Below are 27,740 nucleotides of genomic sequence, written 5' to 3'. Positions count from 1 at the left end.
GTAATTTCCGGGGTTTGGCTGCCCCGGAGTGGTTTTTCCTTTTGATTGGTTCAAAGGGTTTTCTACTTCGTCAACAAATCTTGTATTGTGGTTGTGTGAATGTTCTTTCCTGTTGTGTTGGTTTAATATTAAGCATAGCTGTTTATTTTCCTTATATAAACTGTTTATGCATTTGTTTTGGTTATATAAATAGCTTATGCGTTTGATTTGGGGGTAGAACATGATTGTTGTGTTTTATCACTGTGTTTAGAGGCTTCTATCAAATCTAAGCAACATGTCTCATCCTAGGCTACTAAGTAGGAACATACAAAGTACATATCATGTTATTATGCAACTCAAAGCAATGGAAGAAGGATTTAAAACTCTTTCAAAACATACTAGGCTTGTGCAAAGAAATGGTTGTGAGGGTTTGTCAAAATATCTTCAAATATGAAATACTAATGACAACGTTAAAAAGACCATAGAATGGGTAAGGATATTACTTTAGAAGATGGCAAGAACACCAAGCTTTCTTCTTCTTTCTCTGCAAGTCACTTCTCACACTAGGGTTAGGGTTTCTCTGGTGTTAGGTGTTGTGCTAAATACCTATCTAAATTAATAGGCAAATACTTTGTACGTTTTACTTGCAAGTTCATAAGATCAAACGATAGTATAGTAGGCAAAATGGGATCACCCCCACCAGAATTGATAAATTATGTTTAGAAGTAATTTCCTATTTAATTAAACAGATAAAATTCAATTGTCACGATTGAATTTAAAATAAAGAAATAAAATAAAAGATAAACTAGAACTAAAAAGAATTAGGGTTTTGATGTCTACCACTAATCAGACTAATTAAGATAACAATATGCCAATGCGCCAATTATACCAGCATATTTAATGCTTACCAACCTAATGGTATGGGTGTCTACTCTTTAAGCTATTGATCTCTCTAAGCAACGAATTAGGCATGAGTGTCTACTCTAATTCTTTTCTTTCTTAAAAGATTTAGCATGAGTGTGTACTAAGTTGTTTTTTAAGAAAACATAAATCTATGGAAATCGACAAACACATGAGGCCTAGGGCATGGGTGTTTACTCCCGATTCCCAATGTTGATTAACCCAAGAACCGGTGTGAATTTCTTTTGTTACTTTTATTAAACCCAGGACTCGGTCATCCAAATTGATTTAATTAACTAGTCCATACCACATGCATATGTTGATCAGGCAAACACATATGAGGAATTCAAGATAACAGCAAGTTAAATACACCCAAAATGTAATTATAGCAAAGACGCCAATATTGCAATCCTAAAAAGACATGATTATGGCTTCAATCTAACCCCACTTAAAATATAAACTACATAACAAAATAAAAGGTGGAAGAGAAGAAAAACCCAAACTTCTCTTGATCTAGCCTTCAGTTCCTTTCTAGAGCTTGTGCCTCTTTCTCCACACTTTTTCCTAGAAACTAAGAGGTCTATTTATAGGCCTTTAGAAGTCCTTGTTACACTAGTAAACTTAGAAAATTCGTAGGGTTTAGTCCTATTACAAGTGGGACTTGGAATACCCTAATGTGGAAGGAAAGTGCATTCTGGCACAGCTCATTGTTCTCCAGCGCACGGGTGCGCTCGATCGCACGTCTGTGATCGAGTCTCCTTGTGTGCGCACGAGCACACGCCTTGTGCTCATCTGGTTCTCTTGCTTGTAGTGCGCTCGATCGCAGGTCTCCTGCGATCGATCGCACTACCAGAGTCTTCAGCTTTTTCCAAATTTGCTCTTTAAACTCAATACTTCAAGGTTTTCTTCATTTTCTTCCAAAGGCCTATAAAGACACAGAAAATACAGAAAATGAATAAAATGGCATAAACTAACAATACTAAGGAATTGAAACATATAAATTTAAGGGCTAAAATATGAATATTTTGACACTTAACATTAGGGGAGGCTAAGGGTCGAAGGCATGGCTTATATAGGGGCTTAGGGCGTGCCTTGCTTTGAAAAAGTGGACAATGGGTTAAAACTGCTGTTTAGGGTGTCAGCAAACATTTTGGTACTATTGGGTGAACGTTCGGGTACTATTATACGTTGGATAAAAGGGTTCAGGCGTACGTTCTAGGGTTTTGCCCACTAGATTAAAAACTGGTCAACGTACGTTTGGGTGGTCCCCTGGTGTATGTTCTCATTAAGGTCCAGATGCGTATGTTCGGGTGGTCCTCTGGCGTACGTTTGGTCAGAGAGGGGTGGGATTTGGGTTTTGCCTCAAAAGGCCTTAGGAGTTAGGTTACATATAAGGGCTTAGGTTTCTTTGCTTTAAAACTATGTTTTATGAAATTATTAACCGTGTTTGTAGTGAGTCATTAATCTTTTAAAACAAATATTTTATCTGGGTATTACACTGACCCAATTCCTCAAGACCAAGCTTTTGATTTTCTCTTGTTTGCTGCAGTAGTTTTCGATTCCATATGGTTTGCGAGAAACGAGTTGTCCATTGCAGAGAAAGCACCCAATCCATGAATTTCCCAACATGAGCACCAAAAGAAACAAAAGATTTAAAATCCCTAACTTCAAATTAACCACACCTTAAATCATCCAAAATCCAATCAAAAATTTTTTTTTCAGCATGAGCACCAAAACCCACCGTTGCAAATGGGGTTGAGATCCACCATAGGCCAACCGTATCAAAACATTTTTTCTTCTAGTATTAAATCTTTCTTTGGTGGCAGCATTGTTTAAGCTCTAAAAATTAAATTTTTCTTGGGTTGTGGTGGTGTGGAGGGAGAGAGTGGAGAGGGAAGAGACAATTGCAGAGGTTGGCCATTGGAGGTTTGGGTTAAGTCGGAGGGAGAGAGAAAAAAGTGAAAAAAAAAAGAATAAATAATAATATTTAAAAAAAAGTAGAAAAAGAAATAAAAAATCTGTTGGAATTTTTATAAAAAAATGAGTAGGTAAAATAGAATATAATACTTTTTCACTAGGTAAAAAAGTGAAAAATAGAAATGCTTTTATCTAACATAACTCTAAATGAGAATATGTCTATCCACGGAATAGCAGAATCTGGGCTAAGATTATCTTAAACAAGTATCCAAACAGAACAGATCTACGACTAAAAACACAGAGCCTTAAATGAGGATAAGTACATCCTTGCACTGGAATAGGAATAAAATAACACACACCTGGCGTGGATCTATCTTGCAGCCAAACACCTCTTGTCTTCTTCAAATTCCTTTTTCAACTTCCTGCATCAACAAAATGAACTTTCCAGACTTTCAACCTCTTGTAGCCAAGCCAAATGATCTTTCCTGAACCATCTAGAATTCACGCATGGTAGAATCGGATAAGAAAAACCACTTTTCGCACAGCCTCTGCACGATACTGGATAAGAAAAACCAGCGATTTGGCTACCTTGAAGAAGAAAAACCAGCGTAGAATGAGGATCCTATCACACCTCCATCTCAAAACAATTCACTGCCAATCTCTCCTCTTCAACATCTCGGCGTGGCGTCACCGGAAATAGATCCGACTCACGCAGCTCAACCATCGGAACCGGCGACCCAGAGAACTTCTCAGGTTGTCCTGGTCGGCTTCATCTGGACCAGATCCGCATGTGTCGTATGCCAGAATTTAGGTTTGGTTGGTCAATAATTTGAGCTGCCTGTGTTTCTAAGACTCTACTAAGTCACTGAGCATACTGATCATGGATGCAGAAGAAAAACCTGCTGAACCAGATAACAAGAAGGAACTGGTACTTGTCAACCGCCTTCCATCTATTCCATTTTATTGCCTTTTTTATCGAGATAAATATTTAGTGATATATTTCATCTGTATACATGTTCTCAGCCTCATTCAGGGAAAAATGAGAGGTCAGTTTCCCCTAACTCTTCTCAGGATGCTGCCAAAATGGTCCCTCGAAGGGATGGTGCAGGTCAAACAGGCTCTTTTGGTTCAGGAGGAGATTGCGCTGTTTACCCACCTGATGTCTATGCTCCTCAGGCCCAGCCCTTCTACTATCGAGGTTAGTTTTTCATTCCTCTGGGGAAGCCTTAAAATTACGCCACTTTGTGGTGATCACCTTCCTCGTGTATGGTTTTCAAGCTTTATTTAGAATGGATTTTCATTTTGCAGAGTAATCCAACAAGGATCCTTTTGTTTTTGTATGAAGGCTTATACTATACATATTTGTTGCTTGATTTGCTGAGTGTTTTCTCCTGTATACTCCCTATGTGCTTGAGTTGTATCCCGCGCTTTTTAATGAATTTGTTTTACTTTCTAAAAAAATTTGTTGCATAACTAGGATACACTCAGGGCTGTGTACACCTTAAGTTATCCCAAGAGATTATTTTGAAAATGAAAATGCATAGTTCTATATTATGAAGAGAAATTAATAGTTTTCTACAAACTAAGGCCACACTGTATGAAACTTCTTTTCTTGTCTAGGTGGGTTAATAGCTAATATGCTATACTCAGTTTATCAAGTCTTGTTTTCGCTCTTACTTTAGTTCCTGACTTAAATAGGAAAAAGACGGCTGTGAAAGTTTGAGGTGGGGATTGGGTGCTGTCTACACATGGGAAAGGATTTGGCAAGTAAAAATTTCCCAAAAGTGCCTTTTTGTCTGTCAGTGGCTTTGGGTAAGATCTTAAATGGCGGATAAGCTAAGAAAGCATGGAAAGATTTTATTAGATTTTTTTTTTCCTTGCAAATGCAATTGGGTGATAATTGGTTATCTTCTACTTCATTGCCTTATTTCCATGGGGCTTTGGTCTTTTTTTATCTTCTCGTTGTCTAGGATTTTGTGGGTTATGCCAAAGATTGTGGTAGTGCAAAAATATTTGATAGAATTTTCTTCCTTTCCTCCCCACCCCCTTCCCTCGTCAGTGCATGTAGGCACGTGCCAACACTTTCTTCTTTTGCGTTTCTATTGCATTTCATTTATGGGGTTGGGTGATTGTTGTATTCGGTGGAGATTGCTGACAATGGGCTATGTGATTTGGTTTTATGTTGAGCTTAAAGCTTTTGAGGTCTCGATGGATGAAGGGGGATCATTTCTTCGGTTGGAGAGAGGACAAGGGCTAGCCCGTGTTGTGCTGTTGGGTAAATGGAGTGTTGCCTAGCTTAAAAACATGGCAGAGTCGTTAGTTGGTAAGACAGAGGTTACAAAGTTTATTAAGGGAGGGGAATAAGGCATTTATTGTCTAGAGAGGGGCTAATAGATCATGTCGGTATCTAGAGCTGGCAGAGTATGCGGTGGGAGGCTGTAGAGGTATTATCATAATTTTGGAGGGGCGAGAAGGGTGGGGATGGAAAATATTTGCCACCAAGATGAGAAAGGTGATGGCTTTCTTCAGGTCTTCTCTTGGTGTGGGGAGTATCGCCTAGCTTCTGAGACGTTTGGCTTGCCATCAATTGAGGCAGGAGGCTCTTCTCTGGGGTCCATGGGCAAGGAGTTGGTGTTAGGGGGTGGCTAGAAAACATTTTCAAAAGTGGTGGGAAAGATGGGGCAGCTGGAGGGGCGCTTCTTAGCATCGATGAAGGCCGGGTGAGTTCCTCAGCCCCTTGGACCTTTGGGTAATGCAAGGTTTGAGCCCCTTGCAAGGGCCGTTGCATTTGATTTGTTGGGTTAGAAGAGCTGTCCTCGAGGTTTGGCTAGTTCCTCTTTTAGTGCTGAAGTAGGTAAGACGAGGAGGATAGAATTGTTAGGGTGGTTTATTGTGGTACACTTCAATTATGGAGATTTTAGTTGGAAAAAGTCAAAGAGGACGTGGACCATGTAAGAATTTAATGTCCCACATGACATGGCACATATGAGAATTTATTAGACTTCTAATGTTATAAGGTTATTTAATGCTAATCCTTTTAAATTGTTGGTTAATTAAGAGAAGTGGTTTCCATCTTAATTAACTCTCCTTTGATGGAAAGTTGAGTTATCAGTGAATTAAGGAAACCGGTCCTCTCTCTACCCTATAAATATATGCAATTTCCATCACTTTTATGTATCTCAAGAAGGTCAAGCGAGAAAACCCGTTTTCTAATGTTTATGCTTTTAGATCAAGTTTTAAGAAGATTTTATTGCTATGGATTCTGGTATGTTTCTTTTATCAATTTATTGTGAAAATCATGATAGTTAAGATCTCGGTATTTATTGAATGCTATGTAGATTTTATTTTTTATTTTTTATTTTTTTTTTGAAAGGTATGCAGATTTTATTTTTACAGACCAAGCTTTGATGCTTGTCATTGAGGGGCTGAATGTATTTGAGCTGGACGATTCTAGGACCCATTTTGTATTAAAAAGCCCATTCCAAGATTTACAACCTAGGCCACAGGTTGTATATGAACAAAGCTACCTGTGAGCTTGCCTGGGCTCGGCCTAGGTGTGACTCAGTTATTAAAGGAGCCGTTCATGGACATGAAACTATACTTGATTATTAAACGATATGTACCCATTTAAAACTTATCTTGCTTGTTTAAGGTTCGTGAACAAACTCATATAAGGCTTGACTCGCTTATTCCCACGACTCGTATATATTTATTAATTAATAAATGTAAATATTAATTAATTAATTAATTAATTAATAAACATTACTTATATAGTTTATTACTTATTAAGTAACAATTTAACAATAATCAATGTATATTAATTATTAAGTAACAATAATTAATTGGTATACAATATATAATTATATCTATAAACTGTAATTAAATAATTATATCTATAAATATCTATATAATATATAATTTAATGATAAAAGTTAATCATATGGTTATATCTTAAAGGACCTAACCATTAAGTATCTAATGATAGTTGAATCAGCAATTTGAATTGTTTATAATATGATTTAATGAAAATTATGATACTTGATATTATTCATATAATCATATCATATACAATGATAATGTGATTGGAATAATTCCAAATGAAGTGATTAGCATTAGAATCAACAATAACAATGTATGCCTTATATTCACATATTAAGTATTATCATTAAAATGTTTTTTTGATAAGTAATGTAGTATATATCAAAAAAGCGCAATGCGCCTCTAAGTACATAATAAAGTATACAAAGGAATCCAACCAAACTCCTTAACAAACCGACAACCAAACTCCTTAACAAGCTTTTTTTCAAGCTTGTTGGGGTGTTGTTAAACAAGATGTTATGGCGGTTTTTGATGAGTTCCACCGTAGACAGAAGTTGGTGAAGAGCTTGAATGCTACTTTCATATCTTTGATTCCTAAAAAGGCGGATGCGGTAGAGATGAAGGATTTCCGGCCCATAAGCTTGGTGGGAGGGGTGTACAAAATTGTTTCTAAGGTTCTCGCCTTCAGATTGAGATCTGTCTTGGGCAAGGTTATTTCCTACTCTCAAAATGCTTTCATAGGGGGACGACAAATCCTAGATTCGGTTCTTATTGCAAATGAGTGTGTGGATAGTCGCATGAAGCAAGGGGTGCCAGGTGTTATTTGTAAGTTGGACCTGGAGAAGGCGTATGATCATGTAAGTTGGGACTTTGTTTTGTACTTGCTGCATAGGTGTGGTTTTGGGGAAAGGTGGAAGGCTTGGATAGAATGGTGTATTATGTCGGTAAGATTTTCCATTCTAGTGAATGGCTCTCCGGAAGGGTTCTTTAGCAGTTCGAGGGGAATTCGGCAAGGGGATCCCCTTTCGCCGTTACTTTTTGTGCTTGTCATGGAGGCGTTGAGTAAGATGGTGAATGCTACGGTTGACCAAGGTCTTTTGATAGGTTTCTCGGTGGGAGATAGGGTGGTCTCGGATTTGGAGGTTTCTCACTCTTTATTTGTGGATGACACCTTGATTTTTTGTGAAGCTTCTCTCGATCAAATCCGGTATGTGCGCCTCATTCTTTTATGTTTTGAAGCTGTGTCGGGTTTGAGAGTTAATCTTGGAAAGTCTAAAATTGTGGCTATTGGAGAGGTGGAGAACATTGGGGTGTTAGCTAATATCTTGGGGTGTAGTGTTGCCGATTTGCCCATGAAGTATTTGGGTCTCCCTCTGGGGGCGCCATATAAGGACACGATTATGTGGAATGATGTAATTGAGAAGATGGAGCGTCAAATGGCAGGTTGGAAGAGGATGTACCTCTCTAAAGGAGGCCGTCTAACTCTTATTAAGAGTACGTTGTCTAATCTTCCGACTTACTTTTTGTCTTTGTTTCCAATTCCCATGAGTGTAGCTAAAAGGCTTGAGAAGGTCCAAAGAGATTTCTTGTGGGGAGGAATGGGAGATGAGACTAAGTTGCATCTTGTAAAGTGGGATCAAGTTTGCCGTCCCTTATATTACGGTGGTCTTGGTATCCGAAAATTGCATCAGTTTAACCAAGCTCTCTTGGGGAAATGGCTTTGGAGATATGCGAACGAGAGTGAGGCTCTTTGGTGCAAGGTTATCAAAGCCAAATACGAAGAACAGGAAGGCGGGTGGTGCACGAAGGAGGTTTCGGGTTCTCATGGCGTGAGTGTATGAAAGCATATTCGTCAAGGTTGGAGTTCCTTTGCCAAAGGGTGTAGGTTTGAGGTGGGGGCGGGTTCGAAAGTTCGTTTCTGGCATGATACTTGGTGTGGGGAAACTCCTTTGAAGCAAGCTTTCCCTTCTCTGTTCAGCATTGCAAGACACAAAGAAGCTTGGGTGAAGGACAATTTAACTTGGAGGAGTGGGGTTATAGAGTGGAATGTCACTTTTGTGCGACATGTTCAGGATTGGGAGATGGAGTTGGTTGCTCCTTTTTTTGAGCGATTGTACTCGTGCAAGATCTCTGTAGGTACGGTGGATCGTATTTGCTGGGCCTCGTCTAGGAAAGGTAAATTCGAGGTTAAGTCGCTCTTCAAGGCCTTGTCTAATTTTGGCCATGAGATGTTTCCTTGGAAGAGTATTTGGCGCTCTAAGGTGCCTTTGAGAGTGGCTTTTTTTGGGTGGTCCGCGGCCCTTGGCAAAATTTTGACTCATGATAATCTGCGGAAGAGAAACCTTGTGGTGGTGGAGTGGTGTTGTATGTGCAAAAAGTCAGGAGAGTCAGTAGATCATCTTCTCCTCCATTGTGAAACCGCAAGAGCTCTTTGGCACACTATTTTCAGTCGGTTTGGGTTGCATTGGGTTATGCCTGGCAGAGTAAGGGACTTGTTCTCTTGTTGGTGGTCGGGAGGCCGTGCTAGAAGTGCGGTAGTTTGGAAGATGATTCCTCTTTGTCTTATGTGGTGTATATGGATTGAAAGAAATGCTAGATGTTTTGAGAACTCTACTAGGACTATAGAGGAATTGATTCATCTGTTCTTCTTTACTCTTTACTCTTGGACAGCCGCTTGGCTAGCTCCTTTAGTAATTAGCTTCTCTGATTTCCTCTTTCATTTCTCCTCTTCTTAGGCGCTCTCTTGTATACTTCCCGTGTATATGGGTTGCGCCCCTCTGCGCTTTTGATATATATTTTTTACTTATCAAAAAAATAAAAAACAAACCGAAAACCCAGAAAAACCTTTAAGTACACAAGAAAGTATACAAGGAGCCTAACCAAACACCCAAGAAAAACCCTAGTGCACCTCAGGGGGAAAGGAAAATGCATTTTTCGACCCCAAAAATCCCTGCCGACGCTGGCCCTTCACCGGAGAGATGGAGCAATCCTGATTTTTGAGCTCCCTCATCCCCTTAACCTTAGGAGCAGAAGCTTCAACCACGGGCTCCCTCTTTTCAATGACGGAAAAAAGGTCCTGAAGTTTTTTATCTTCACCTCCCCAAGGCAACCCCACAACGGGAGCGAGGTTCACTGCATCAAGCACCCTATCGGAATAGTCCTCCTCCCCTTCCACCGAAGTATCAACCACAACCTCGGCAAGCAGGTCTTTGTTCTTATGTAGCTGCTTTGCGACTTTTTCCTTCACCCTCCGGGTATACCACAGTTGGGACGTGGAAACAGAGGAATAAATGGGAGTACCACTCTCTGTCATGCGAGGAAAAGGATGGCTAAGACTCCTAGCCATCTCAGCCGCCCCATCGGAAAGGGAAGTAGTCGAGAGAGAAGTGCAGACCTGAGGCGAGAGCAAAGAGGTAGCAGCAGGTGAATGAAGACCCAGCTCAGCCACCCCAAAGGTAGGCGAGATAGTAGAGCCTACATGAACCTCCACCAGCAAAGTGGGAGAGACTTTCGGACTAGGGTCCTTTCCCTTAGTAGACAAGGAAGATTCCTTCAACACCACCGGAGAGGGAGAGACAGCTCTCGGACCAAAGAACCCACGACGAATCAAATCTTTTGCCGGAGAAGAAGGACGAACAACCTGAGTTTCCTCTCCCCCAGAAAAGGGAACCTCCCTATCCCTGCAAAGAGGACTTGCCGGAAAGTCCACCTCCCAAGGAACAGAGAAGGCCTCTTTGAGAACAGAAAGACGCACTGAATCAGAAAGCTCCGAAGACACAGGCGCACCTAGGCGGGCTTTAGGCACCGAAGAAAAAGAATCCTCCCAGTCCCTGCGCAAAGGGCTTGCCGGTAAATCCTCCACAGAAGGGACAAAAAAATTAGGATCCAACAACAGAGCAGCCCCCTGAGAAGGCCCATCACCGGCAGACCCAACATACTCGCCCAGAACTCGCATCGGAGAGAGAGAGAACTCCGCCGGGGAAGACCCATTGCCGGAATCCAAACCCGTAACCTGCAAACTCAAAGAAGACCTAGCCAACGGCTCCAAAACAGCTTCAGAGACCAGAGGAAGCCCCTGAGAAGGCACCAAAAGCGACGCAACAGTAGAAACAGGCTTCAAAGGCAAAGAATTCTAGACAAATTCTAGATTCGAACCCAGCTCCAAACCCGAATCCGATTTTTGACCTGGGTTCGAGTTTTGATTTGGATCCGAGTATTGACCCGGATCTGAGTTTTGACCCGACCCTGTTTCAAAGACCGACCCAGAAACGCAACCTAAAACAAAATTGGTTAGGCCCAAAAAATGAACCCTTTTCCTCCTGCGATTGGGCTTCGAGGCAACCCCAGCACGTACCTGGTCCAACTTACGTTGGATTTCCCTAGAAGCCTCAACAACCCACTAATACCGATCTTACCCTTCTTCTTCTTCCTCGAACTCATAGACCTAGCCGCCACCACCATAGGAGTAGGCAAGCACTCCAACGCAAAGCAATCCACGGTAGAACGCAACCCAAGACTGTCAAACTTCGATTCAAAGCAAGACAACCCTGGAAATACATCGAGAGACCTTGAGTAACACACCTTGTAGTCTACTGCTCTCGCCTCGACGCTCAGAGTAGATCGAAGGACATCCACTAAAGACCTCCCGGGATCGACCCCAAAGAAGGAGCATCCATGAGAAGCCCCACCGAAGATGGAACCCCATGCTTCGCCGTATCGGACAATTTGAACTGGGCTGCCAACAGTTTGCCGAAGCTCTCCCGCAAAACGCCGCCAGCCCCTCCCAAAGCGTCCCTTTGGAAGCCAAATGACTCCCTTGCGATGACCCTCAGCCAACACCAACACCTCAAAGAACCTTCCGGCCTTATTACCTCCCCTGTGGACCATCGTGGCCTTATCACCCTCACGGTAAGATTTGGTGATTTCTTCCTTCACCTGAGCTTGAATCGCCGCTTCCACCGTATCCACCAACCACGACGAACACTGAATGCTCGTGAAAATGTACCCCACGAATCCTTTTCTCCTTTCCTCCAGACGAAGGATAAGACACCCAACCTTTGCCGAAAGGCAGAAGGTTTTAGCTTCAAAAGAGAAACTGCGTTCCATAACAAGCACACTGAACCCTAGCACGCCGCACCACCGCTAGCTTCAATAGAACACGTAGAAACCCCAGATCCAATGCTGGCCAAAAGGCCACCATGGAAATTGGAAGTCTCGCTAGAAAGGCCCTTATCATTAAAATTGATATCATAGGATGATATGATCATATGTATTATCATTAGAGTTTATATCAAATGATCAATACGATCATATGATCTAAGATATGATCTAAGTATTATCATATGAACATATGATATAACAATTTATATGATATTAAATCTTAAGTGATATATATGACACCATGTATCTTTATTATATAAGAGCACTCCTTGCAGCCTCACTAAAACTATTTTTTGGTGAGGCAATTTAACCAAAATGGCCTAAATATTCACTTTTTAGGCTCACCACTTTAACAAAAAAAAGTAGTGAGGTGAACAGTACTCATCAAATTTAAAAATTATTATTCACTCACCTATTGCTTAAACAACTCATTTCTCTCTCTTCCTTTTTGCTTTTCGTTTCTCTATTCCTTTTTGCTTTTCGTTTCTCTCTTCCTTTAATAGTTAAAAAAAGAATATACAAATCTTTGAAAAAGAATATTTAAATGGAATAGTAAAAGTGGATTGTTAAAATAGTAAGGCTGTTGGGGTGCTTTAAAAAAGTAAGTTGTTAAGATAACTAAAAGTATACTTTTCGTTATTTTGGTGAGTAAAATTTGGTGAGGCTACTATGAATGCTCTAATGTAATAATAATATGATTCATATCAACAATGCTTATTTTCTATGATTAAGTATGATCTAACAACAATAGGTGATATGATCTAACAATTCATATGATTAAGTATGATCCATTATAAGCACATAATTTTGGTTAATACTTGTAGCTTATTTTAGCTTAAGTATATAATAATAATTAAGCATGATTATTATTATTATTATTATTATTCATATAATTATATACAATGACAATGTGATTGGTATACTGTGTAATCCTAAATTAAGCGATTAGCATTAGGATTAACAATGTGTTTCTTATAATCACAAATTAAGTCTATCATTAGAATTCATATCATAAGATGATAGCATCAAGTATGTATTATCATTAGAATTTATATCAAATGATCATACGATCATATGATCATTAAATCATACGATCATATGATCCAAGTATTATCATATGATCATATGGCACAATGTTAGATCATATATTCTAACATTGCGTCATACCATCATTTTATGATATGATCATATCTCTGTTGATCCAATTATTATATGATCATAGATCATGTGATTTAAGTATAAATATGATTCATAATTTATGAATCACGTAAGTATACAATGATTAAATATCTAGATGCTTAGATATAATGATTAAATATGATCTAAGTATCTAACAAATTAAATATGGTGTAGTGTGATTTATCGTTAATTAATTGGACGATAGATTGATGAAATGTTCTATTTAAAATTAATGAAAAATCTAAAGACCTAATTATCAAAAGAGAAATGCTACTCAGCATTCTCAAGTAGCATTCTCTTTATTTATTTATTTATTGCAAACATAAATATTAAATTAAAATCACATAAAAACTTAGAGACTAAATTTAATTAGAAAGTTTTAAAATTAGGTTAACTGGCCCATATGAACTCTATAATTAAGAGATATTCCTAAGTTGTACAAATAAATAAATAAAATTAAAATGGTACATGTGACCTGCCATAAGTAGCAGTAACTAAAAAGTAGTAATAGCCTGATTTTTAATAGGTTGTACTTCTCTCTGTAAAGTAAAAATAGGTTCCTTATTAGTACAAATTGAACCAAAGGTAACACTAGATATGAACCAAACACTGATATAGCCTAATATTTTGTTTTGTTTGATGTATATAATGTTCCGATAATTATACTCGGTATCCTTTTTCTACTTTTTTTTTTTGGTGAATTTTTAAGAGCCTTTTGGTTCAGTTTGTACAAGCCACTTCCTTTCTTTATTGAGTTACGTTCATTTGTACACGCCACTAAAAGACACATTTTTAAGAGCTTTTTGGTTCATTTTCAAGAGCTACATTTGAACACAACACTTCCTTTCTTGATTGGAATTTTGGAACATTTTTTCCGCTCCATTTTTCTTCCTTATGCTAACTTCACATCTCCCCATTCTGACAGTCACTCTTCACCACATCTGACCCTTCCATCTTCTAAAGTCCACATATGTCATTTCTCTTCCATAATGCAACACACCTCTGTTTTTCTTTCTTGCTCTCATTAATTTTCTTTTTCTCTGTTTTGTTTTATGCAACATCCTTTTCAGTGAAATCTGAAATGAACTGTTACACCCAAATCATGTCACCCACCCAATCTTGCTAACTTTCAAATCTTTCCTCTCTTGCAACCATGGCATCTGAAACCCACATTCAGTCATGGATCTACAAAGAAGAAACAAAGAGGTAGGGTCAAAGGCTGGTGAGGCCTTCGAAAATGGGCGAGAACCAGAAGAGAAAGTGTGGTGGCGAGTGAGGCCTTTGCCATGGCCTCCATCTTCTCCATGGGTTTATTTATTTTTTTTCTAATTTTTTAATTTTTTTTATACCTAAATTAGAAAATTAAAAAATCTTGCTTGTGTCGAGCCGAGCTCACACAAGGTTTTCTCCTTGGGTAGAAACCAAACGAGCCGAGCTCGCACAAGCACTAGTTGCCCAGGCTCGGCTTTTTTACAGCCCTACCTAGGCTGTTAAGAAGATTATTTTTAAGCCCCTTCAACACTTGACACGTCCATTTCATAAGTCCATCGTAAAGTGGGTATTGAAGAAATGGGCTGGGGAGGGCCTTGTGTCTGGTAAAGAATCGATTTGGTTTCCGGTTTGGAGAGATCCTTTTCTGCTCAGGCAAGCAGAGGTTAGGAGGTCTCACTGGTACCAAGCTAATCGTAGAGCAAGGTCTACCGATTCTTCTAATAGTGTAGCTAGTGGTAAGAACCCGTCAACCCTCTTGTGGCTCTTTGATGGATTTGCTGTCGGTCGTTGGTGCCAAGTTTGCTCTAGAGAATGCGTTACAGACTCCTTTGGTGGACTTATTGTTGGCTAGAACCCTTTGGTCCAAGTTGCTTACTCTAGTTTTGCGGTTAAAGAACGCGGTCATCCCTCCCCTCTCGACAAATTTCGTCGGTGAAGTGGTTGATTTGGTACCCTTTTCTTCTGAGCTTTCAGTGGTGAACCCTTGGGAACTAACAATAGTTTTGGAGGTGAGCCTACTCGGGTTTGCAAGAAGGCAGGGTAGAGGGTCCAGTTTCTTGAGATTCCGAAGTGAAGGAGTCCTCCAATTTTTTCGTAGAATTTTCTTTTGAAGAGGCTCTCTCTTCCAAATCGAGCGCTATGCTGGCTAACCCAAAATGGGCTGTTGTTGCCAAGGGGGGTTTCTCTTATCCCAAAGAAGCGGTGAAGGGGAAAAGTAAGGATAAAGGTGTTGAGTTTTTTGAGTTGGTTGGGGGTGTTGTGGGGGGAGTGGGTAGGTGTGACACCATTGTTACTCGCCTTGTTTGGAACTGGATATGTTCTCGGAGGTGGAGCCCACTCAATTGAAGTTCTGTCCAAATAGTAAAGAATAAGAAAAAAGCTGGGACGTTGCCTTCAACCTGGGTTTTTCATATAGTAAAGAAGATTTGCTATTTTGTGGGGCTTTTGCACGATCATTTGAAGAGGAGCACCTTGCTTTAGTGTGGCCATTGAAGTGAGCAATTCTGAGCAGGGATTAGGTTCTTGTTTGAACCTAGGCGAAAAAAGTTAATAAAGAACTAAGAAGGTTATCCTGTTCCATTAATTATTATGTAAACAATGGCCGTGCTTGCTGTGGTCGGAAAGGGTTGTGGAGGTTGTTTTCTTGGAATGTGAGGGTTGAATGAGGGTGACAAGCATTTGAGAGTTAGAAACCTCCTTAGGCAATGGAGGGCAGACATTATTTGCTTGCAGGAAACTAAACTGGAGCTCATTTCTAGCAATGTTGTGTGAAGCTTGTGGGGATGTCAACATGTGGATTGGTGTTACTCGGCTTTAAGAGGGGCATCCGGTGGAATATTGCTTATGTGGGATAGGAGGGTTGTGGATAAGATTGAAGAGTGTGTGGGGAGCTTGTTAGTGCTTGTTCATTTAGAGATGTAGAAGATGGCTTTGCTTGGGCTTTTGTGGGAGTTTATGGGCCTAATTCTAATAGCGTTAGAAGGTCTCTTTAGGAGGAGTTAGCTGGCCTAATTAGTTGGTGGGATATGCTGTAGTGCATTAGAGGTGATTTCAATGTCACCCATTTTCCTAGTGATACATTGGGGGAATCTGGCGGCCCAAGCTGGATGGCCTTGCTTTCGACTCTATATATGTGGAGGAGGCCTCTTGGTTAGAGCATCCGTTTGTGGAGACAAAGGTCGTAGAGGTGGTGAAAGATATGGACAGTGATAAGGCCCCATGTCCTGATTGTTTTCTATGGCTTTCTTCCAAGTTTGTTGGAATGTGATCAATACATACATTCTGGAGGTGTTCCATGACTTTCATGATTATAGTAAGTTTGAAAGAAGCCTTAATGCCACGTTCATTGCTCTCAAATCGAATAAATCTGAGGCTATTAATCTTAAGAGCTTTTGGCTTGTTAGTCTTGTGAGTGGAGTTATAAGGTCATTGCCAAAGTCCTTACCAATAGGTTGAGAAAGGTCATGGAGAAGATTACTTCGAATCCCATAATACCTTTGTTAAAGGTAGGCAAATCCTTGATTCAGTGCTAATAGCAAAGAAGAATGGATTGTAGGATCAAATCTAGTGAACCAAGGCTGCTTTGCAAGCTGGATATTGAGAAGGCTTATGATCATGTCAATTGATAAATCTTATTGTATTGGTTGAGAAGGTGCGGATTTGGAGAGAAATTGTGCTCTTGGATATCGCATTGCATCTCTTCGGTGTGCTTCTCCGTTTTGATGAATGACAATTTATTTGGTTTCTTCAATAGCTCTCATGTATTGAGACAGGGAGACCCCTTGTCTAATTTTCTATTTGTTATTATCATTGAGACATTTAAGTAAAATGATTTTTGCAACTGTTGATAGGGGTCTTCTCTTAGGCTTCTCTGCGGGGTCTAAGTACTCTGGTGTGGTTAATATATAACACCTGTTGTTCGCGGACGATACCTTTGCTATATGTGTGGTTTATTCTTATGTTTTGAAGTTGTCTCAAGTTTGAGGTTAACCTAGCTAAGTCATAATTGGTTCTTGTGGGTAGTGTGGATAATGTAGATAGGCTAGCTGGCATTTTGGGTTGTAAGGTTTTCTCTTTGCCTCTGAAGTATCGTGGTCTTCCACGAGGGTTCTCTTACAAGGCAAAGTCTATTTGAGATGGTGTAGTAGAAAAAGATTTGAGTGTCAGTTGGCTAATTGGAAAAAGATGTCTTTGTCTAAGGGTGGAACAATAATCCTTATAAAGAGCACAATTTCCAATTTACCTACATGCTTCATGTCTCTTTTCCCCTTTCCTGTTGGTGTGCCAAATCGCATAGAGAAACTCCATCGAGATTTCTTATGGGGTGGAATAGATGAAGAGTTCAAATATTAATTGGTTAGTTGGTCCGAGGTTTACTCTCCAATTTCTGAGGGAGGGTTGGGATTCGAAACTTGGGGATGTTTAATTGTGCTCTTTTAGGAAAATGATTGTGAAGCAATGTGCATGAGAGAGGCATGGGGGAGAGTTGTTGTGGATTCTAAATTTGGTAGTTCTTCGGGTGGGTAGTGTTCTATTGATTCCCCTAGGCTGTATGGGGTGAGGCTATGGAAGAATATTATGAGTGGTTGGAGAATGTTTTCTAGTTGTACTAAATTTGAGCTGGGATATGGCTGTAAAATCTGATTTTGAGATGATGTGTGGTGTGGGAAGATGGCCCTTAAGGAAGATTTCCTGGATTTATGTAGTATTGCTTTTGTGAAGGATGCTTCGGTTGCAGTTCATTTGGATATTTCTAATAGTTTCCCTTAGTAGAATGTAAGCTTCATTAGAGCAGTTCACGATTGGGAGGTGGATGTCTTGGCTTCATTCTTCAATTTGTTGTATTCCTATTAAGTGAGACGAGAAGGGCAAGACGAGTTTTGGTGGGCCCCTTCAAACAAAAGGATGTTCAATGTTAGCTTCTTTTCAGGGTCCTTGTACGTAATGATGACATTCATTTTTCTTGGAAGAGTATTTAGTGAACAAAGGTTCCTTTGACAGTGGCTTTTATCACTTGGTTAGTGGCTCTACGAAAGATCATTACCATAGACAACCTTAGGAAGCATCATGTCATCGTGTTTGATAAGTGCTACATATGAAGGAGGAATGGAGAGTCTGTGGACCATCTTCTTCTCCATTGTGAGGTTTCTTGCGCCTTATGAATCCTTTCTTCATTCACTTTGGGCTATCTTGGGTTATACCTAGCCGGGTGGTTGATTTGTTTGCTTGCTGGTGGATAGTTGGTTGCTCTCATAGTGCTATCGTGTGGAAAATGGTTCCCTTTCACCTTTTGTAGTGCCTTTGGAGGGAAAGAAGCGATAGAAATTTCGAGGACCGAGAGAGGACGTGGGAGGAGCTTAAGTCCAAATTATTTTATTTTGTTCTAAATACTGGGACAGCTGTGTTTTTAGCTCCATTGGTGATTAGTTTTAATGATTTTTCTTGTTATTTTTTTTTCTCTTTTTAAATATGCATTTCTCTTGTATACTTCCTGTATATCTTGGTTGTTCTTTTAATGATATTTCTATTACTTAATAAAAAAAATAGGAAAAAGAAAATCAGTGATACTGGGTTCCTTTCTTTCTTTTCTTTTCCTATTTTTTTTTTAATACAATCATCTAATACTAATTTGTCTGGATGTGTGTAGGTGTAGGTGCAGTACATCAAACTTGAAGTTTGCTTATAGTGTAATTAATTCTGAATTCTTATGAAATTTGCAGATATCTATATCCAATAGCTGAATATAGAAAAACCAGTTGTTAGATTTAGACTTTGGGCTGAAAGTTGTTTCTTTTGTAATTACTTATCAAAAAAAAAATAAAAAAAAGGTTGTTTCTTTTGTAATTGGTTTGCGTTAAGAAATTTTAGTTAGTCATTGGGGCACTGAAATTTGAGTTTATGAATTTCTTTATCCTTTCAATCTAGGTAATGAATGTATTTAATTTGTGAAAATTGGATAATTTGAAGGAGCATAATATTACATGATAGAATATCGAGTCAGGATCATTAGTCCTGTAAATAGGATCAAGCTTTTAAGATTTATTTGTTATGGAGAATGAACAAGTTTCTTATTATGGTTAGAGGCTAAATGGCAATGTATTACTGTATCCCTGTGGTTATGCTTTATCTTACCGACACTACTTATTAATCAAAAATAAAAAAAAACTTAACACTTTTAGAAAAGGAAGTTCCATTTTCTTATCTGGGTGATGGAACTCCAGGTTATGATGGTGCCAATGGTGAATGGGATGAATATTCTCCATACGTCAATGCTGAGGGATTGGAAATCGGATCCCCTGTAAGTATTTTTTCTCTCCTCCTCATGTTAGCATGTCCTCTCTCAGATTAAACTTACTGTTTTTCTTTTTTTATTGGGAATTTAATTAGGGTGTCTACAATGACAATCCTTCTGTTCTGTTCCATTCTGGATATGGCTACAATCCACAAATGCCATATGGACCATATTCCCCAGTCACAACACCTTTGCCTTCTGTAGGTGGAGATGCACAAATATACTCCCCCCAGCAATTTCCATTCTCTGGGCCACCTTATTACCAGCAGTTAGTTCCTCCTAGCATGCCATACCTTACTTCACCAACTCCAGTTTCACAGTCAGAGCTGACCAGCTTAGTAAGTGTTGACCAACAATGTGATAGAATGATTTTTGGACAAAGGCCTGCTTATCCTCCTGTGGGATCCTTCAACAGAGGCAGCTTCCCTGGTGGTCTAGGTTATCATGATTCTCAGCAAGGAGTTGATGGGTTAAGATCTGGAGGACTTTGGTCGGATTGGTCTAAACCTTCAGACAGGCAGAGGTCTTTGATGCCATTCTCACCACCAGTATCTCCACAGCCTATTGGCCCACTTGGATCATTTGGACAGAATGTTGGAATGGTTTGTTCTCTTACATATGCATCTCTGTTTGTGGACATTCTTTTGAAGATCTTGTTTTATTTTACTTTTTCTTAACTGACAATATAGCAGACATTGGTTCCTTTTCTCCTACCAAAGTGAGGGCAAAGGGAAAATTTAGATATTACTCTAGGTGCAAAATGTTATATTTTCCAATTGAGATTTTTCAAGTCCTGATTACTTGTATTCTGCCTCAGTTTTTAATTTATTCTAAGCATTTACATTAGAAGCCACATAGCTATTTTGGTGGACTGTCTTCATGCAATGAAAAAGACATTGGCCATATATGCATAATGTCAAAATATTGTTTGGAAGGTTATGCTTGTTTTTTCAGGATGCGAGTCTGCAAGTTGGACTAAGTGCATTAGAATTAGTAAAGCCAATAGATAACTCAAACTTATTTTTTCCGACTGCCTTTATTGCTTTAGACTAATGAAAACATTTACATATCAAAAAATTAAAGAGACTAACAGAAAGATAATATTTTTCTAACACCATTCTTTGTTAGGATTGCACTGAGATTCAGGTTTATAAAAACTTGCCAAAATTTTAGCTTGCAAACTATACAATATGCTTTTGTTTCCTTTTTTTTTTTTTTTCGTAGTTGATGGCCAGAATAGCCTTTGGGCTAGATGGCATTTTCACAGTGAATGGAATGGTTGATGAGGTCATGAGTTTAAGTTCCATTGGGGTCTGAATTATTTACCAATCAAAACAAAAGAAATTTTTTAAAAAATAATGCTAATTATAATGCAATGTACTTGTTAGGTGTAACCCTCATATGTAACAGGATTTCCCTATATATGCTTGATTGGAGTTGCCATGTGTTGGTCCAAAACATTGCCCAATGACTTCTGTTTTTATTTTTTATTTTATCTAGTATTGGAACTGTAGTACTGATTTCTACTCAAGAACTTCCTTAGCAGCCCACTTTTGGATCGGATGAGTAAACTCTCAAATGAAAGCAAGGTTCGCTTTCAATTGATCTGATCTTCTTGCTTTCACAAGTGGAGGCTTCCATTGCTTAGTAGAAAAGAAGAACGAATGAAGAGAGGAAGATAAAATACTCTTATTCAATTATGTTATTCCATACGGTTACATAGGTTTAAATAGGTGATAATACAAAGCTTTGTATGGAAAGTAAATATTAGGAGACTACAATCATAATAATAGAGTAAATAAAATCAGCGAGAGAATAAAATAGTTTTCATCTTCAACACTCCTCCTCAAGCTGAGGCAGTTGTCTCACATGTCCAACTTGCATAAGGCTGAATGAAGAACATTGCTAGACACTACTTTGTCAAGATATTCATAAGTTATTCTCCCACCTTTACATATGGTGTGCAGATGATACCTGCTTGGAGTTTTTATTTTTTAAAGTGTCAGATCAATTTCAAAGTGCTTGGTTTGATCATGATGGACTGGATAGTGAACAATATTAATTACCACTTTATTGTCACAATACAATCTCATAGAATCCTTGGAATCAAACCCAAGCTCTTTCAAGAGTATCTTCAACCATAATATTTCACATCTTCTTATTACAGCATGTAACCAAATTACCTCCCACAAATGTACAATATATTGCTGTGGACTGTTGATCCATAATCGAACCAGCCCAATCTGCATTTGTATAGGCTTTATTTTCAAATGATCATGTCGGAAAAACAATTGTGCCTTACCTGGTGAGGATTTTAAGTAATGAAGATTTTGCAAACTACTTTCATATGAGGCTCCCGTGGAGAATGCATAAATTGACTCATTATACTAACAACATATGCAATGTCTAGGCGGGTGTGAGATAGATAAATCAACTGGCCAACCAATTATTGATATCTACCCTTACCCACCAGAGGACTCTTACCAGTTTCTCCCAACTTAACATTTTCCTCCACTGTATTATCATTGGCTTTACATCCGAGCAATCTTGTTTCATTGAGAAGATCAATGATATATTTTCTTTGGGAGATAAATATTCCATGTTTTGACCTTGCGACCTCGATGCCTAGAAAATACTTCAAACTGCTCAAGTCTTTTATTTCAAATTTGTTGGCAAGTGTGTTTTAAGTTCTGTATATCCTTATCATCATTTCCCGTTACTACTCAAACTACTAGCTCGTACAAATAAGCAAAGCAGTAAGGAAGCCTTATGGAACTACAAGCACAAGAAGGAACGAGAGCTACTTCTTGTGCTGGTAGTGGAATAAGGCGAGTTCTCTGATCTACGACCGCCCTCTGTTCTATAGGTTTAGAGGAAGCTAGGGAATATTCTAACTAATAGGATATGGTTGATAGTAGATAGTATAAAAATCTCTTTCCTGCTCTTAGGATGTAGCTTCATTTCCTTCCCTTCCTCACTCATATTACAATGCTAAAAGTAAAAGCATACTTGTAACATCAACATACACAATCAATGCTGTTCCCTTTCCTTCAGTGGAATGTTTAATAAAAAGTTTATGATCAGCTTGACTTGGCTTGTAACTAATCTCTGCATAGCCCAGGAAACCGCTTGAACCATGCTCTTAAAGATTGTTTTAGGCCATACAAAGCTTTCTTTAGTTTGCACATTTTTCCCATAGAGGATGAACCTTCCAGTCTTGGAGGAATTTCCATGTATACTTCTTCTTGATCTCCATGAAGAAATGCATTGTTTTACATTAAATTGGTGGAGAGGCCAATCCAAGTTTGCTGCTATAGAAAGTAGAACTCTAATTGAGTTTATCTTTGGTACTGGAGCAAATTTTTTCTCATAGTCAATCCTATAGGTTTATGTAAAACCTTTTGCAACAAGTCAGCCATGTATTATTCCACAGAGCCATCGGCCTTATGCTTGACAGTGAACACCCACTTGCATCCAAAGGTCGAATTAGGCAATTTAACAAGATCCCAAGTCTTGTTTTTGTGAAGAGCTTTCATTCTTCTTTCATTGCCATCCACCACTTTGGATCATTGAGTGCCTCCTGTAGATGACAATTTGGACACAAAGGAACAATATGATGGTGAAAGGTGCTGATAGGAAACAAATATGGGATGGTGTGTGCATGATCTTACTCCTTTGTATTGTATAATGGGAAGATTAATATCATCGAAAATAGGCATTACATAATTAATATCAAGAATATCAAGATTCATATAAGTAGTCAGGATCAGGTGCTTGTCATATAGCATCAAGAATAGTCTTACGATTTTTGGCACCTGGAATAAACTCTCAACTCTTCTATAGGTGATGTCGATGACTTATCAATAAGTTCAGTAGGAAACTCATTAGTAAGCTGTTGTTTCTCCATAACATGGTCAAAAAATCCTCTTCACTCATACTTTTCCCTAGAGAGGAGTTTGGGATGAAGAGAAATATGGTTGTGTTTCAAAGAAAGTAAGAGACAAAATGTTTTCTCGATGAGGGAAGAAAAGAATAATGAAGGAAGAGAAGAAGAGAAAATACTCTTATTCGATGATGTTATTCCATAGAGTTACATAGTTTTAAATAGTAGAGAATATGAAGCTTATTAAGGAAAGCAAATATTAAGAGATTACAATCAGAATAATAGAGTAAATAAAATCAGAATAAAATTAGGGAGAGAATAAAATAGTTTCTATCTTCAACATGCTTGACATTAGGGGGCCGATCCTTGCCTTGCTGCTGTAGAGCAGGGACCTACTTGTAGGGGAGAGCCCTTCAGTAGGACGCCTGCCTTTAGTAAGGCTGGAACCTTTCTCAAGGGGAGAATTTGTCTATGATATAAGTCATCTATGGTATAGATCAAACTCATTTTAATATATCCCACCCGCAGCCCTTCATTTCAAATAATGATGGGAATTTATTAAAGAGAAAAAGAAAAAGAAAAATGTAAGTAAATCAAGAAGAAAATTAAGAGTTGAATGTCTCCATTTTTCTGGGAAACTTTTGAATTACTAATCAATGCTTCTAAAAATTATTTATCGGTATGGGGATTGGTACTTATTACTTTTCTTTTCTGCAAATGAAAAAACAACATACAGTGCTGTCCTAAAATGACAGCACTGTCACTCATCATGAAATTTGATAGGATTCAAACCTGGAGTGCCAAATTTATCTAAATAGAATTGAAGAATTGAAGAATGGAAGCGATATGTGACTGTGACGAACAAATGCTGTATGTGCAAGAGAAGTGAGGAGACAATATATCATCTTTTTCTTCATTGTGCGGTAGCTTATGCTTTGTGGAGTGCCTTTTTTGGTCGGTTTGGGTTGTCTTGGGTGTTGCAGAGATGGGTTTCCGATTTGTTCACCTGTTGGCGGTCTACAGGGAGGAGGGGGAGGAGTGCTGCGGTCTAGAAGATAGTGCCTACTTGCTTTTTTGGTGGCTATGGAGGGAGAGAAATAATAGGTGCTTTGAGGACTTGGAGGGATCCTTGGAAGACATTTTATCCTCTTGTTTTCGTACTTTGTACCTTTGGACTGTTGCGCATGTCTTTCCAGTGTCAATTAGCTACGATGATTTTCTTGTTTGTTTTTCCCTTTCTAGTTAGGTGATCCTATTGTGTACTCCCGGTGTAATTTGGGGCGCCTTACGCTTTTAATAAGACTGGTTATTACTTATCAAAAAAAAAAGAAGAAGAATGGAAGATCCAACTTGAGCCTTTGTAGTGGGACGTCATTAATGCTTTGATTGCCATCCTTGTCTTTCTTTGTGACTGCAGTGTTTGCTTATCTTTCATTGACATCTGAACTTAGGTGAAATAAAGTGTAATCTAAAGTGACAATGCTATGTAATTTTCTTCAGGCTTCTCAACAGCAAAAGTCATTGTATGGGTTGGGATCTGGCTCAAACTCCTATAATAGAGGCTATCTGCCCAGTGGTTTCAATCAGGGCTCTAGCTTTGGAAGTGCATCGATTTCCGGTTTGGGAGCAAACAGTCGGAGCTGGCTTTCAATTGAAAATAGCAGAAGACATCTCAGGGGTAGTGGTTCTCTATGCAATTGTAATGGTACTCCTGATATCCTTAGTGAGCAGAACCGAGGACCAAGAGCCTCAAAGCCAAAGAGTCAAATAACAGCTGACAATAATTGTTCAATTGACAATAATAAGAGGAGCACATCTACTGCCAACATCCCAGATAATTCATACAACCGGCCAGATTTTGTCACCGAGTTCAAGGATGCCAAGTTCTTCATCATTAAGTCTTACAGTGAAGATAATGTCCACAAGAGTATTAAATATGGTGTCTGGGCCAGCACACCAAATGGGAATAGAAAATTGGATGCCGCTTATCGTGAAGCCAAGGAGAAGCAAGATACTTGCCCGGTCTTCCTATTCTTTTCGGTAAATATCTGATCATCAAGTTTTTTAAGGGAAAAGAACATAGCTTGGTATGTATATTTTGTGATAATATTTTCTGCGGAATAATTGCTGTCAATTAGGGCTGGTGAAGAACCAGTGAAATATCATTAGGCGATTTTCGGCTGGTGGCATAAATTAGGGGTTACGTGTACTTTTCTGAAAGAAATGCGATGAGCTTATTTGGTCTACCTTTGTCAAGCATTTTGAGTTCCATGTGCATCATTTTAGTTGTTATGGTTGAAACCACTGTTGTATCATGTCCTTTGCAAGGAAAGGATTCCTGCCCAAGAGTTTTTTGACTTGCATTATTTTTGCATTGAAAATAGACAATGGATTTGGGTTTGACCATTTATGTTGAACTTTGAAGAGATTAATGAGGACTTGAGAAGTTGTATGCTACTGGTGGTGCCATGGGATGGGAGAGTGCTTGGCTGTAGATTCTGTTGCATTTGATGTACTTTTTTTGAGAGTGCTTTCTATTTTTTATTTTTTTATTTATTTTTTTATTTATGCCTATTATTTTGGCAGGATATTGATATGCCTTAAAAGCACCCATATATATGTTGCAATTATTTGCAGGTGAATGCCAGTGCTCAGTTCTGTGGAGTGGCTGAAATGCTTGGACCTGTTGATTTTGACAAGAGTGTGGATTACTGGCAGCAAGATAAATGGAGTGGGCAGTTTGTTGTCAAGTGGCATATAATCAAAGATGTGCCAAATAGTCAGTTCCGTCACATTGTTCTTGAGAATAATGACAACAAGCCTGTAACTAATAGTCGAGACACCCAGGAGGTAGGAGTTTTGCAGAACTCTTTTGATGCTTGCCAATATAGGAATCCATTGTTCTTTAGTTCCATGATAGGATTTGATATTATTGCCACTGGGCTGAGGGTGGAAGGTGTGGTTGCTGATTGTTCTTTGGTTCCATAATAAGATTTAAAATAAGCCCGTCAGGGGTGAAAGCTCCTGGATTACCTGGTAACTGGTTCTGACGGGTGGGGTCAGTTACTTGTAGGAGTTTGATTAACGGTGAGGATTGTTGTACAGTATACGTTTGCAACGTGCAATTAATCTGAGTAAAGTTCTCCTACGATATATAAAAAAAAAAGATTTAAAATATTCCAATGAGCTCTAACTCAAAGGGCACCTTTAGTGTGTGTATAACTTGCAATCAAAGAAAAAGAAGGTTTTGATATGGAGAGAGAAATTATCGGGGTTTTGAGGACTACAAATGGATGTGGAGGAACTAAAGGATTTTTTCTTTAAGACTCTTTACCATTAGGCATCTGCCTTTGATTTAAATATTTCTAGCTATCATGTTTCTCTTGATATTTTTTCTTCTTCTAGCTAGGTGTATCTCTTGTATACTGTGTGTTTAGATTATGTCTTTTGTGCTTTTAGTTGCTTACAGCTACTGTTTCTGCACCTCTGTTTGAATTAAAATACTGCAGGTGAAATTAGAGCAAGGTATTGAGATGTTGAACATTTTGAAGAATTATGAAACAGAGATGTCCATTCTAGATGATTTTGATTTCTACGAAGAGCGGCAGAAAGCGATGCAAGAAAGGAAGGCGAAACAGCAAGTGGGGCTGATTGGTGTTGGAGTAGTTGGAGATAGTGAACACAGAAATGCTGTTGCGTTATCCGGTGATTTCATTAAGCAGATGTCGAAGAGCTTTGCTCAAGTTGTTCGAATGGATGAGGGCAGTAAAGAAGTAACTCTTACAGAAAGATCTTCTGCTTCAGATGCCTTCATACTTGAAGATTCTCTTGCGGCAGCTGTCTCTTCTGCACTTACCAGTTAGGGCAACATACGAATGGTGGGAGCTTTTGCTGTACTTCATATGTGATTACGACAGACATGGATTCTACTTCATTTTGTTTGTTCCAAAATCATTTTGTTAAAAGATGTCAAAATGAAAAGGTCTTACAAGTTTTACGAAGTTGATAGGGTTTTCTATGATATGTGCATTCTGAGTGCTCCTTTTCAGTTGTAGTCATCACTTCTTCACTTCATCATTTTCTGTCATAAGCTTCTACTTTTTGGGTGAGACTAGTCTTGTTAAGATAAGCTGCCATCATTGCAGGCACTTTAATGAAAAGCAATGCAGTAAAAGAAAGCAGCCTGGACTTTTTTTTTTTTTTTTTTTTTTTTGAAATAAAGATGGGGTGAATTTCGTGATTGAATAAACAAAATATGGTAAAATGTGCTTACTCCTCCCATGAACACTAGCTCCTCTTTTACTATTTTCTTAACCAATATCTTGTTATTGTTAGTGGTCAGTGGGCCGCTCTGCAGCCTGAAGCTATTTCTGGGTTTTTGGGGTGCTAGGCCTAGTTTTTGACAGTTTGTCTTTGTGGTTTAGATACAAATTTTAGGTAGAGATCACTCTTAAAAACTGGCTTGTAAAGAGAGGGTATTCACTTTTTTCTATGCATTGATCAATAAGATTGTCTAAGCCCTTTTTATGTGGCTCCCAGCAGATAAATATTATTATGGTCAAGTTGAAGTATAGTCAAAAAAAAAGAAAAAAAAGAAGTCATTATATGTTTCTGCTGCTA

At 38.7% G+C, this 27,740-nt stretch overlaps 1 protein-coding gene across 1 annotated transcript; it reads left to right on the top strand.

Annotated features, from left to right (window-relative positions):
• Window positions 1–3,220: 3,220 nt before the first annotated feature.
• Window positions 3,221–27,162, top strand: LOC132186774 (YTH domain-containing protein ECT4). The gene is made up of 7 exons (XM_059600833.1): window positions 3,221–3,724; window positions 3,820–3,994; window positions 19,167–19,243; window positions 19,333–19,839; window positions 24,621–25,160; window positions 25,758–25,970; window positions 26,630–27,162. The coding sequence occupies exons 1-7, from the start codon at window positions 3,677–3,679 to the stop codon at window positions 26,981–26,983; spliced, it is 1,914 nt and encodes a 637-aa protein (XP_059456816.1). The 5' UTR covers window positions 3,221–3,676; the 3' UTR covers window positions 26,984–27,162.
• Window positions 27,163–27,740: the final 578 nt, after the last annotated feature.

Source organism: Corylus avellana, chromosome ca7, assembly GCF_901000735.1.
Source record: "Corylus avellana chromosome ca7, CavTom2PMs-1.0".
NCBI classification, from domain to species: domain Eukaryota; kingdom Viridiplantae; phylum Streptophyta; class Magnoliopsida; order Fagales; family Betulaceae; genus Corylus; species Corylus avellana.
The sequence above is the reverse complement of the archived record's forward strand: the minus strand, read 5'-3'. Positions and strand labels throughout refer to the sequence as shown.